The sequence below is a fragment of the Chinchilla lanigera genome, unplaced genomic scaffold (genome assembly GCF_000276665.1).
Source record: "Chinchilla lanigera isolate Chin_1 unplaced genomic scaffold, ChiLan1.0 scaffold00056, whole genome shotgun sequence".
NCBI classification, from domain to species: domain Eukaryota; kingdom Metazoa; phylum Chordata; class Mammalia; order Rodentia; family Chinchillidae; genus Chinchilla; species Chinchilla lanigera.
The window spans coordinates 5,610,378-5,625,031 of record NW_004955457.1 but is presented as its reverse complement, the minus strand read 5'-3'; the positions used below and the strand labels follow the sequence as shown (position 1 = coordinate 5,625,031).

Here is a 14,654-nt window from a genome sequence, read left to right as displayed (position 1 = left end):
GGGACACAGAGAAAGGTATTATTTGGGGAAACTCAAATATTAACAATCCTGAATTGATAATTCTAAATATTCTATATTCTATATATACAATGGATATGAAATTAAGCTATGCCTACATAAATCTAAAATAGCTATTTAAAGAAGTATAAAATAAAGTCCTCATTGATAATACAATGAGTACACTAGTTTAATTAAGTCTTTTTTCCTCAATAGTGCATACTTTAGTGATATGTCTTATAGTTGATAACATCATAAGAACAATGAATTACATATGTAGATCTCATATTTTGTGGAGCTTAATCCTCTCAATTTGATTTGTTGCTCAGTCGTATTAACTTACATTATGTTCTAAGATGTGTTCTTTATTCCCTATGCCCACTGCAACCCTTTAAATTTAGGACATCATAGTTTGGTTATTGTGTAAACCATGCAATTGGATTTTCTACTACGTCTTCCTGGTTTGAAACATAAATACCATTAGTAATGCCTGAATAGTCTTCTTAATGTGCTATTAATTAATTGTCGTCATTCCAGTGAGGCTACTATATGTAAGGTGCCATTCTTCTATTGTATCTCTTCCTCCTCGGGAACCTGTGGAGGATCCTTGGCCATCATCTCAAGACTGAACTCTCCTCCCTGGTCCACTGTGCCTTCCCCTGCCAGACACCATCCTTTCTAAGTGATTGTCTTCCTGCTCACTTCTTCTGTTAGCTAAGCATTGCCCCCAGCATGTGGCACATGCTCAGTTTAGCCTGAGTCTGCTCACACTGCTTCCTCTTCCTGGAATGATCCCTTTCCTCCCGTTTGTCTAAATTTTATCCTTGAAGAACCAATGGAGAGCTCAGTTCTCCAGGAGCTCTTGTTTACTTAAACTAAACCTTTAGTGTCCAGTATAGCAACCTCTAGGCCCAGGTGTCTACTGAACACTGGGAATATGCCTAGTCTGAACCCACTGCAAATCTAAATGACATACCAAGTTTTGAAACACACAGTATGCAAAAAATGTAAACATTTTCTTAACAACTTTTAATACTGATTACATGTTGAAATGGGAATTTAAGGTTTAACAGAATGTATTATTAAAATTAATTTTAGCTGCTCCTTTTAAATGTTCCTTTCAATATTTTTAATGTGGCCTCTAAAACATTAAATTCAGATATGTGGCTATTTGTGGCTTGCATTGCAGTTTTATTGGACATGCTACTCTAGCCTGTACTCACTGGTCTTAAAACTTAACTGTAAACTCTTGAGTTCAAAGTTTAGGTTTATCTCATTTGTGGGGGGTGGTCAGAGAGGACGTTCAGTGCTGAGATTCACCCCATGTCTTCACACATGCCACCCCACCCAGCTGTCTAATTTTTTTTAAATTCCCCAAATCATCTAACATGACTCACACATAGTGCACTCAATAAGAAATCTTTGATCAAGCTTGGAAAAGAATTACTTTGTGAAATTCCTAGCTACAATTGTTTTTTCTATAAATCACTGCTGAAATATTCCTCACTTGGTGTATGAAAATATAAAGTATAAGGACTAAAATTCTGTGATAGGTTTTGGTGGGTCTTTATACTTTAGAGAAGAATTTAATCTGTGATGTCTATGGAAAAATATCTCACTTTTCCTGGGCAGAATTATATTTATCATTTAAAAATAATTAAAATTAAGCTACTCTGTAAGAGAATTGCTGAGTGTGTATTTATTAAGTCAGTCTAAAGGTCATCATGTCTCATTGAAAAATGAATTGTGTCTCCCTCCAATGAATTATGAGAAAACAAGAACCTGGCCCTTCTGCTGTCGTGTGCTGGCTTCAATTTGATTGTGCTCTGCTAGTCTGTAGCCTCCTGCCTCTATTCAGTTCTCCACATATCCTTGATGAACTGTTGGGCTTTTCATTTTCCTGGAGACTGGATGTAGAAGTGAAACAGAAAAGAATCAAGGGCAAAATGAAATAAGGCTTAGGAAAGTACTCAGCTTAATGCTTGGAGGGACACAGGTGCGCTGTAGAAGTCTGTTTCCATTTCCTTTTAGACAGAGTCAAAATCCCTGGGTCTGTGACATTATAGGTACACTGCAAAAATTTCACGGATGTAACTACGTATGTAATGTAGAATCTAATATAGTATTCTAAAGGATATACTGAAAGAGGAGAAAAACTAATTCACTGTCTCTGCCTCTGGAAGGGACTTCAGGTGGTCTGTGAAACATTCCAGTCTGATTCCATCTCACCCAAGGCTACAAGTTCAGGCTGCCACCGAGTAAACTCATTTGATGGAAGCCTATCCTCCCAGACGTCGCAGGAGAGGGGCCCATCCCATTCCAGGTACACGACCACAATTTCATGGGTTTAGCTGCTATGCCCAGTTACCAAAATTAAACATGTGTTTTAGCTACTTTCATAGCCCATATTCTTTACAATATACAATATACATATTCTTTACATGATAAGTGTGTATATATTCTTAGCCAAGGTGTAATTTGATAATTAATTGCAGAAATGTGCCATGAATGTCTCTTACGTAAACTAATGAGGGTGGAAGTGGAAAGACATGTCTGATTTAATGAATTGTCTGAGTCAGGTACTATTTTAAATGTTTTAAATGTTTAAGTGCAGAAATCCTGATGATGCTACTAAGAGATTGTGTTGGAGATATGTTCCATGTCTGTTTTAATGTGTGAAGATACCTTGTATCAGCACAGATACTTTATCCTTGCACAGAAATGAGTGCTACCAGAAAGTGCTTGGGAATGATAAGGTCTGCTCTTCGTAAACATCCTCATCTTGTCCCCTTCTATTTCATGTGTGTAATGAATTTCCTTGCAAACACCTTCTCCAGGAATAAGAGCTAGTCTACCTCTTCCTACTACCTGCTGAAATCGTGGACACTTGGATTCATAAAGCTTGTCAGGGCAAGAGGCCTTGACATCTTTTGTATATCTATACTTTCAGTGAAATTGCACTGTACTAGTTACTATCTAATTCCAGTCTAGTAAGTAAAAGGAGCTTTATTGAGACATAATTTTTTACTTAAATTTTTAAAAAATTTATTAGTACATATTTTCAGTACACGCAGTTTATATTAATTATCTTGGGGAGTGGATGTATGTACATACCACGGTTCATTTCCTTTTTTGATCCCCTTCCCTCCCCCTACACTCCATAAAACTCATCTGCTTTAATTTTACAGTTGGATTGCCAGTACATTTAGAAAATGGTGCAACTATCACCTCAATCCAATTTTAGAACATATCTGTTAGCCCAGAATATCCTCTGTACCCATTTACAGTCACTTCTGTTCCCATGCCTCACCCCAAATAACTGCTAATATGCTCTCTGTTTTAACTGGGCTTTATTTCTGCACATTTCATATAAATGGAACTATAGAGTTTGTAGCTACCTAGCTTCTTTTACTTAGCATAATGGTTTTTGAGGTTAACCCACACTGTAGCACAGCTTAGTAGTTTGTTCCTTTTGTAGCTGAATAATATTTTATTGTACGGCTCTATCACATTATCTTTTCTTTGGCTGATGGATATTTTGTTTCTACTTTTTGTCTATTACTAATAGTGCTGCTGCACCATGCATTTAGCATGTTTGTGTAGGTGTAGATTTTCACTTCTATTGGGTGAATATCCAGGAATAGAATTGCTAGATTGTACGGAAAAATGTATGTTGAATATTTTAAAGCTATCCAACTGTTCACAAAATAGTTATACGATTTTATACTCTCCCACCCACATATGAGGGTGTGTGCCTCTGTATCTTTCAGAATATTTTTTGTTGTCTTCTTTATTATAGTTATTCTGGCATGTATGGAATGGGATCTAATTATGGTTTTTATTTACTTTTTCCCAATGACCAATCATGCTAAGTATATTCAATGTGTTTATTAGCCGTTCAGAGATGTTCTTTAATGAGTGTCTATTCAAATTTTTGCACCTATTTTAACTGGATTGTCTTACTATTTAGTTTTAAGCATCTCCTTTCTGGATAAAAATTCCTTATCAAAACCTGAATCACAGCTTTTCCTCCTAGTATCTGATTGGCATCCTAGTATCTTTTTTTTTTTTTTATGATTTTTTTAATCATCTACTTCCATCTGGCACCCAAACCAGGCTAACTGTAGCCAGTGTTTTTGAAAGATTTTGTAGAATTATAATAACATCATGCCATATAAATACAGTTGTTTTGAACCAAAATACTATGCTCTTTAAAATAATAAGTTATTTTTTTATTCTCTTTAATGGTTTGATCAATCTTGCATTCTTACATCTTGCAATCTGAGAAACTTGGTTGAAAATAACAATATATGACAACCACTGTTAATTCCTATCATTTTGTTCTGAAACCCTATATCATTTTTATTGTTTTTGCTTTGTCTTGTTTTTGTCTCTGTTGTTAGTATTTTGCTATTGTTCTTTTTTATTATTCTCTTTAAAGGTTTTTTAAATATGTTTATGTCTTAGTACTTTTTCTATTCTTTTTTTTTTTTTTTTTGGTTTTTCTCCGGTACCGGGAACCGAACTCACGACCTTGCGAGGCAGGTGCTGTGCCGCTGAGCTAAATCCCCAGCCCCAATTCCTTTGTTTTTGCTTTTTTTTTTTTTTTTTTTTTGTACTGGGAATTAAACTTGGGACCTTGTACTTGCCAGACAGGTATTTATGTGACTGAGCTATATCCCCAGCTTTATCTTTATGTCTTGAACTTTAAAATCAAATGACTGAATTAAATAATCTACCATTGTTTGAAAGTGTGAAATTTTGGCGGCAACTTTGTTTGTTTAAGGGAGATTGTGTTTATGCACCATTTTATTATACTAGGTCAGTGGTTATGATGAACAGTTAAAATTATATTACATATGTAGAGTCTAAAAATGTTGAACTCATAGAACTAGAGAGAAGTTACTAGAGATGTTACTGGTCAAAAGGTACAAAATTTCAGTTAGATAGAAGGAATAAAGCTTTACTGATCTATTGCATCAAATTATGATCTATCAATTAAAAATAAATTAATGTGGAAGGAACCTTATGAGAGTTAACCATACAGTCTCCTATCATCTGGCTGATGGACTAACAGCATTTACTTTACTTTATGTAATGGGGAATCTAGTATTCTCTAATGAAGCTCATTTTGTTTTTAGATGGCTCTGCTTAGTGAAATGTCCTTCTTACATTTGATTCATACCATCAAAATTGGTATTTCTATAACATATGACTCTTGTATGAATTTTTTGTTTGTTTTTATTTTTATTATGTGCCAAATTACAACAAACTTTAATGATGTACAATAACAAATGTTTGTCATCTCACAATTTCTGAAGGTGTCCAGGCACAACTTAGCTGGATTCTCCGCTTCAGGGATCTCTGCTTACCAGGCTGGTATCTCCTCAAAGACTTGAATGAGGATTGATCCACTTACAATGATGCTGTCAGGACATGGACAGCATCTCCTTGTAGTTACAGGACTGAAGTTGCTCTGTTCTTGCTGAATATTGGTGGGGCCCTGTACTCAGACCCTAGAGCCTGCCCACTTTTACCTTCCTCATGGTTCTTTCCACAGGCAACCTTTCACTATGGCAGCACACTTCCCCACAATCAGCAAGGAACAGAAATTGGCTCTAGTTCCAATCTGTTAATGCAGGATTTTTTTAGTATCATCTATCCATAGGGGTGACTTCTTATCACCTTTGTCATACAAAGTACCCTCATTATGGGAATGACATCTCATTATCTTTGTTGTATTCTATTGATTATGAGGAAGCCATAGGCTCTTCCTGTAGTCAAGAGTAGATTACAGAGGCTATGGATACCATCAGATGGGAACCAAAGCTGGCTCTCCTAAGGTCTATCTGCATAGCCTCTTTAAAGATATACAAACTCTTCTCATACTGCCTAATTTTCAAAAGTAACTTTCATAACCACTTCTACCTGCAAAGGCTTTCATTTTGTTTGAAGGCAACAGTGACACAAAGTATCAATGACATAGTTAAATCAGATTTTGAGAGAAATGTAGTTACTTAGGACACAGGCCAAATAAGAAATAACATTTCTTGACATCTATATACACACACTGGTGCCTGAGTCTTTACATTCATGGTAACTATTTAGGTCTTCATTTGCTTAGTCATTTTTATGTCAGTAGCTGGCACTACCTTTGACCGAAACATCCTAGTCAAAACTCTACTAGGTCGCTCAATGTTAAAGTCTCTCTCTACAAGTCCTTTACGTTCTGCCTTCTTAATGTCTCTCAAATCCTTTACTTTCTCCCCTATCCCATAGTCACCTAGTTCAGATCTTTGTTATTTTTTATGTGGTCTTCTGCGACTGCTTTAACTGGAACCTCTGCATTCAGTTTACCTTCTTCTAGTCCATTCATAGGTACCGTTCACCAATTATTTAAAATGCCACAGACTCAAGAGACAGGCTATCTAACTCAGACCTACTGTACAGTGGTAAAATATGAAATTGCTGGGGATGTGCTAGTGAAAGGGAGAAAACAGAGGCATTAGTCCATACCATTCTGAAGTTAAGCTTGAAAAATATTAGAAGCTCTTTGATTAGAACTCAGCTCCATGGTTCTTGGCCACACTCTCTGGGCTGTTAATTTTACCCCCTAAGTAAATTTGCCTTTTTAAAGAAAGGTGGCATGTATTCATAGTGACGTAAATTTTCTCAGCTTGCTTTCTGCCAGTAAAAATCTGGGTGTGCAACATCTTTTCATTTTGTACTATCTCTGGGATTGCTCTTAGTGGTATAATTCTTTCTTAAACTTTGTGAATCATTGTGGATCTTATCAGGGTCCACCAGAATAGAGAAAATTCACATCAGAAATCTCTTTGAGATAACTTTACTTCAATTCACATTACAAATGTCTTTGAGATAATGTCATCATTTTATCTCCACTTTGGGCTTCCAAATATATATACGTACAATAAAACCTTGGTTTGTGAGAATAATTTGTTCTGCTCATAATCCAAAGCACTTGTTTATCAAAGTAGTGAGAGAGAGAGAAACTAGTTTGTCATCATGTGACACTGGGTGTGACATACTACTTGTGTTGCACTGCTTATTTATCAACTTAAAACAGAAATGTGTGCTCATCTTGCAGAACACTCGCCAACTAAGTTACTCACAATCCATGGTCTGATTGTATGATAATACATGTTTGATTCATACTATGAAAGTCTCTAGAGTATTTTTTGTCTGATGAAAAAATATAAGGTATGATCTGGGTCCTAACAAATCATTTTAAAGCTTCATTTTTGACTTTTTTCCTTAGACTGTTTTCCCTTTAGCTCTCTAGAATTTATATTCAGTTGGAAGCCATTTTTTTTATTTTAGCATCATTGGATCTCTGGAAAGACTGAGGATTTTCAGTATCACCACGTCCTATCTCTTTAGCCTTTAATAGTTCTTCCTTTGGTTTGTATTTCCTCTCTTTCACTTACTGTAATTAGCAAGAAGATATTCAAGGCATCTTCACTATTTTATGGGTCAGTCTCCTTTGTTAGATCACCTGGTTTGTTGGGCACATCTTTGAACTTGCCACACAACAGCAAATAAATTTATACCAGCGCATACCAAAGGTCCCTCAAGATCTTGGCTGGAGCTGCGGTCATGGGGAGGCTTATTTGGGCTGGAGTACCTGCTTTCAGTTCACTTAGACAGCTATGACAGAGCCCTCCATTCTCCAGCATCTGGGCGTCTCCTAAGGCTGCACATGACACAGAAGCTGGTTTCCCCTGAAACAAATTTTCCGAGAGAGAGAGAGAGAGAGAGAGAGAGAGAGAGAGAGAGAGAGAGAGATGGACAGAGAGAGAGAAAGAGAGAGAAACCCAAATGGAAGAGTCAGTGCCTTTCATAGCATAGTCTCTGAAGGACATACTATTACAGTACCTCTGCTACATTCTGTGAATCACACCAACCAACTCTGATACAGCATGGAAGACGACACTGGGAGTGAACATCATGAGGCAGGGCTCATTGGGCGCTATCTTGGAGGCCAGCTACAAAAAAAAATAATGATGAAAAACATATATGTATATTCTTATCAATTATTGAACTTTCCTCTTCTATTAATTCTGTCTTATACAAATTCTAAAAACTGTAATTTATTTTTGGTATAAGTAAGACATCTTTTACTTCAACTACCATGCTTATGCCTAGCATTTAAAAAAATTATAAAAATCAGTGTCAAGATAAAATCTTAAAGTCATAAACTACACATGACCTTATATTTATTCAATTTTGCTTATCAGTTATAAGCATGATAAAGTTACACATATAAACAGGAAATAACATTTGACCAAAAACAAAACCCAAATTATAATGGTTCCAATCTGATTTGCCTATAAAAGTAAGCCAATGAAAATATCCAAAATTCATCTTTGGGGAAGATTTGTGACTTGATTTTTGTTCTATGACATTACCACATTCAGGTATCTACATGAATATGCATTTTTGACACACATATGCCCACAGTCACCCACAACATACATACATCTACATGTATGAATTAGACATGAATCAGTTGCCTTTAGAAAATGAGTCCAATCTTCTTTCTGCCTAGCTACAGTGATTGGTTGCCATGGAAATTATGAACAAGGTAGACCTTTCCGAAAATGCTAATGCTACTGTGTCTTTACTGGAGGAGTTCTTGTATTAATCGGGAATGAGAGCTGTAATAACAAAGCAGTACAAATATCCTAGCAACAAAAGCTGTCTGCTTATATCAAACAAATCCAATTCATCATGTCTTTTACTCTGATCTTGCCTGAACTGAACATTATTTTTCCCTGCACTCTCCAATTGATGAACAGGTAGCTAGTTTTTAAATAGATGTGAAATTTCATCTTTAATTACCATCTTTAATTAAAACTGCTAATATCTGCCTTAGTCATAGAAGCCTCTTCAAGGAAATAGCAGAGACTTAATTTATGCTTCATTAAAAACTGCAGAGGGTCAAGACTGATTTCCACAGTTCTCTGCCTCCACAGATTGTTATTTTCAGGGTTCTTATTCGCCTTTGATGTTCTTTACTGTCATCTTCTAATGCTTGTCATAACTGTTTCCCAAAGACATTATTACTGGAAAATAGATTAAACTAATTCTTACCTTTTCTAAAAATCTTTTTCATCATAACATTATTTTATGAATATAATTTTGTATAATGCTAATTATAGAAAATATTTTTTTAAACTAAGAGAAGATGATTTATTTGCAGATAGAGAAAACAGGAGCAGAGAGAGAAATAATAGATAGCTACTCTGGAAAGGTAGAGAACCTTCAAAAGTGAAATACTCAGAAAATATTTTTAAATGTATGACATACTGGGAAATTAGTAAAATCCATCTATGAATCCATCTGGTATATATAAGCATTATTAATATTTTATGCATGTGTTTTTCTTTATTATTTTTACATATGTCATCTAGCAGGAAAACTATATTCAGATTCTTTTTCATTTTTCTCTACTAAATACCTCATAGTATTATAGAATATTAGGGCTGGAAATAATTGCTCCATTATGTCATACACTGAACTTTCCCCATACTCTTTTGATCCAGTTATGTAAATTTCTCCCACATGCTAATTAGTTTCCTAATTAAAATGACTTTTATCAGTTAATGACTAGTTAATTACATCTGATAATGATGTACTAAATGAAACCAAATTGATCATTCTTGCTTTGTAGTGATTTCACCACAGTACAGCTCCAACTTAAAGCTGCACAGGCTAGTGCTTGAATAACTTAAATGCAGGTACTTCCATTTGTAAATATTTGCCGCAGAATGTCCTGGCAATGCATTGTTCCTTAAGTGGAGTCTCTTTCAATATTAAGCAATGAAATGTGAACTTACTCAACAATTTTCAGTCACACAGGTTACAGACATGTTTTTCGTCTCTGATCCCAGCCTCATTCATGAGGCGTGCTGCTCTGCGGCCCATCATCAGATGAACCGACGGCTCTGTTAGAAGGTTGTTCAGGCCTACAGGACTTAACTAGTCTATAATTAGCTTCAAATAAACTATGTGTAGAGACACATCTGGTGCCCGCAGGAATGAAACTGTCAACATATCACAGTTATAGTGTTTCCAGATAGGAATTGTTTGGAACGTTGACCTGAAAGAGGAGAAATTGTGAATTTCAAATGTCCTTAGGACCACTGCCTTCCAATCTTATTAGAAGTATTTAAGGAGGGGCTGGGGATTTAGCTCAGTGGCACAGCGCCTGCCTGGCAAGCGCAAGGTCATGAGTTCGATTCCTGGTACCTGAAAAAAAAAAAAAAAAAAAAGAAGTATTTAAGGAATACCTTGGGATGTTGTTTAACATAAAGATTCTTGGGCTCCAGCCTCAGAAATTCTGGTTTAGGAAGCCTAAGTGGGTGCGTTTGTAACTATCATCTTTTTTCTGTCCTTGGGGTAACCATGGAAGAGGGCCCACTGGCATCTCCTATAGAACAGTGCTCCAGGGATTTGAAATAATTTGTAGGATTCTCTACATTAATAACTAGAAATATTAAGCCCGGCATGGAGGTGCAAGCCTGTATTCCCAGCACTTGGGAGGCTGAGGCAGGAGGATCGTCACAAGTTCAAGACCAGCCTGGGCTACAAAGTGAGTCAAGACCAGCCTGAACTGCATAGTAAGGCCTTGTCTCAAAAAAAGGACAAAAAAAAAACTACAAATATTTGGGTTCTCATATGAGCAGAAAATAAAGGATAAATAAAAGTACAACTAGTCTAAAGGGAGAAAAATAATTCTGTGAAACTGCTAATATCTGCCTTAGTCATAGAAGCCTCTTCAAGGAAATAGTGGTCTTCACAGGCTCTTATAATAAGTCAGATGCTTGTCACAAAGGCTTGAAGACCTAAAATTACATGACTGGTAGCCAGCCAACCCCACACTTTGTCTTTTTTTATAAATCCAGATTGAAAAAAAGAAAACAGAGGAATTCCTATTTTCTTTGGCATCAGTGACAGGCTTGGAGGGTGGGTTAAGTAAGGTTTTTTTTTTAAAGAAAGAGAAATGAAATGGGGTTAAAGAAAGGAGCGAGCAGTGAAAGCTCCCTAGGAAATAGTTAAGAACGTGACTAAGTGGTTTTACACTTCCTCAGACTTGGATCTTGGAGGAGTAGTCAGTGAAGGTCTCAGAAGGAAACAGTAGCACACTAGAAAAGTTGAAAGGATATTCCAACAGGCCTATTTAACAAGGAAAATATGGATTTGAGCTGGAAAACAAAAAATTGATAACTAGCACACTAGATGAGCATGGCAGGAAACAAGTTTGTTGGAGTACGGGCACATCCAGATTGTGTGGCTTTGTTGACTACTGTACGGAGCTTAAATTCTATTCCAAGGGCTATTGCACAGTAATGTATTGGAAAGGGCTGAGCGAAGGAGTGGAAGAATAAGGAGAAAATAATCAGACTTAAAGGAGTAACTTCAGTATTCCTGATGAGAGATATTGGTGGCTGGAATTACAGTGGTATTTGTAAGAAAAGCTGATGAAAAGTGGTTGGCAAGAGAATCTGTGGGACTCTGGGATGGATTAAAAGTTGCCATGCACCTAATTTCCTGTGCTCTGAGGAAAAAAAAGGATTAACACTGGCATAGCATTGCATAAACATTAGGGTATTGTAGAAAGCTTCTCTAATATGACTGCTAACCCAGTTAAATAATTCGGTTTTATAGCACCAAATGTGGTTGACCTTTAACTTACATTCAGTTTCCTACTTGTCAAGTATTAAAATATTCAAAAATATTAGGCTACATGATAGCATTGAAATTTAAACCATTGAATATGTGGGCAATTGTCATTCTACAGTCCAGACAGTGCTATTAATAAGAAGAAAAATAGTAGAGTATGACATGCTTCAATAGGGAAATAGAAACTGGTGATGAAAATGAGGGCCAGAGCCTGCCTGGTGAGCACAAGGTCCTGAGTTTGATTCCTGGTACTAAAACAAAACAAAACAAAAAAAAACGAAAAGAAAATGAGGGCCAGAGCATCAGACGGAACTTTTTCTGCAGCCCACAGTAAGAAATATTTTCAACTAATGACTTTAGATAAACATGTGATGTGGAACAAATGTTTCAGCAAACATACAAGTCCTTGCTCCCTGCCTTTAATTCCATTGAGCTTCATAGTAACTATGTTCTGTTGCGTGGACCCACTAAGGAATCTTCAATTCAAAATGTGGACCAGGAAAATCTTATTCTCCCAGTGCTTGTGTTTTTTGGAAGAGGCGTTTGTGTATGGTTCGTGCCATTTACTAGTTGATTCTGGGTACACAAATTTCTCCTTTGCATCATCTGACTTAGAAGGAAACTATGCCTGAGGGCCAAGTTTCAATTTTAAGTTCAAGATGCCATCTTAGATCTCAGAAATTCTATTATTTGGTCATTTATTGTCTGTACTTCTTACTGGATCACATGATTTCCAAGATGAATCTTTATGTCTACTAAGAGGCATTTGGGACTGCTATAATAACATACCATAAATTGAGTGGCTTATAAACAACAGATATTTACTTCTCACAGTTCTGGAGGACAGAAGTCTGAGATCAGGAGGCCAGAACTATCAGGGTCTGGTGCTGATTACTGTCTTCTCATTATATTTCTATTTCTTCTATATTCTTTCTATATTCTATCTTCTATATTCTTTTTATATCTTTCTTTCTATATTCTTCTATTTCTCACATGGTAGGAAGAGAGCAGGGGGCTCTCTGAAGAAGCTTTGAGAAGGAAGGGTATTCATCTCATTCATGAAGACTCTACCTTCATGATTTTATTACCTGTCAATGACTCCCCCCAAAATCACATTAGGGGCTAAAACTTTCTACTATGAATTTTGAACTATACAGGCAGTCAGTCCTTCTAATAAGATATGTAAAATAATATATTGTGCTGAGTAATTGCTCAAAACTATTTTAATACCATTACATTGAACACTACTGAATATGTCATGTGTCTAAATGGAATAGGATTCCAAATTTTTGAGATTTTTTAAAATTAATTTTCCTCTCTCACGTGGGTATATAACTTTAGAATTTTCAAAATGATTTCACTTTCCTTATAATATAACTTCTGTTTGCCGAGAATTTTGCACTTTCCTTAATTCTTTTACATAATTATTTTCACAGTTGGAATTAAAATAGTCTAGTGCAGTAGACAAGATATATCATTGGAGCCAAACTCTGTAGCATCGTTATAAAAGAAACGTCATGATGTGAACCTCATCTGCTTCTATAGATCTGACTCTCAACCAAATTACTCACCAGCTATTCCAATTACTTGTATTCCGCCACTCCCAACTCACAAGTTCTGAAATCTGCACCTTTGTAGACATTGTTCTAACTGAAAAGCCAGTTTTCCTTCCTGCCCCAACATCACATTGCCTGGCTGATTCCTACCCATTCCTTCAAAACTCTTTCAGAGTCTCTGCTTCTAGGAATGTTTTATGAAAGCGGGATGAGTGAGACCAGTGAGGAAGATACCAGAGTAAACCAGACAGCAGACAAGTGGACGAGTACACGGGTGAATGAGATAAGTGGAGCTAGACACACCGTGCTGCCCAGGGAAGGTTTGACGGCCAGTATCATTCTCTTCTTTCTGTCACTGGGAACAGGGCCTCTCTTGTGATACCTCCATGCCAAAGGTCACGTTACGCCACCTACTTTGACGTTGCTGTTCTTCGCTGCCTGCTGCAGCCCCACTGGTCTGAGGAAGGCACTCAGTGGTCCCTGATGTACTATCTTCAAAGGCTGCGACACATGTTGGAAGAGAAGCCAGAGAAGCCTCCGGAGCCAGATATCCCCCTGCTGCCCAGACCCCGGAGTAGCTCCATGGTGGCCGCGGCACCCTCATTAGTGAACACCCACAAAACCCAAGTAAGACAAACTCAGTCCACTGTCATTGGAACTAGCACTTTTGGCCATAACACATTCTGGTTTTGTCCTCTGTGCATCCACCTCTTAAGTGTGCCAGAGCTGACTGTGTGGTTGGTGGGTTATTCTACTGCCATTATCCGTTTCCTTCTATTTCTCACTGCTGGGCCTTTTTGCTGCCTTTTCACTCTTAATTTACCATTGGGGAAACACATTCACACACAGGCTGGTTTATTGTATTCTTTTGTTTATCTAGAATAATGAAAATTGGATCTCCTGGATAATCAAACTATTCGTTAGTAGAGTTTTGACCTATAATGTGTCAATTACCTATATAAAATATGTGACACTAGCATTTCTCTGAATGTGATTTAACCTCTTTGGCATGATTCAAATTTTTCAGTGTCTCAATATTGTCGTCAGGAATATTGCTTTTTGACACATAGCCTTGCTATTTATAATAGATGTTTGAAGAAATAAATTGTGTAGATACTGATAGAGTGACACCATATGAAAATTACTTTTTGGTAAATGAATATTGTAATATCAACTGAGCACTTGTTCTTCCCCTCTTTCTCATCAACAATATGCATTGAAGATGTAGAGAAAAATTTGACTTGTAGAGTGTTCCGGTTGGGGGGTACACTTAAATCTGAGTCACCAGGATCTGAATGTTTTTTCTGCATATTTTAAAACTAAGTGTAAATATCAGATTCAGAAATAAACATGCTCTTGCTAGTAGATACTTTATCCAGAATGAGTATCTCTTTT

At 36.6% G+C, this 14,654-nt stretch overlaps 1 protein-coding gene across 4 annotated transcripts in view; it reads left to right on the top strand.

Annotated features, from left to right (window-relative positions):
- Unc80 (unc-80 homolog (C. elegans)) overlaps positions 1–14,654 on the top strand; it is a 204,032-nt gene that overhangs the window by 24,255 nt on the left and 165,123 nt on the right. For all 4 annotated transcript variants that reach the window (XM_005396953.1, XM_005396950.1, XM_013520683.1 and 1 more), the window contains exons 7-8: positions 2,181–2,320; positions 13,625–13,886. In XM_005396953.1, the coding sequence (XP_005397010.1) occupies positions 2,181–2,320; positions 13,625–13,886 (402 nt within the window). The remainder of the gene's footprint in view (positions 1–2,180; positions 2,321–13,624; positions 13,887–14,654) is intronic.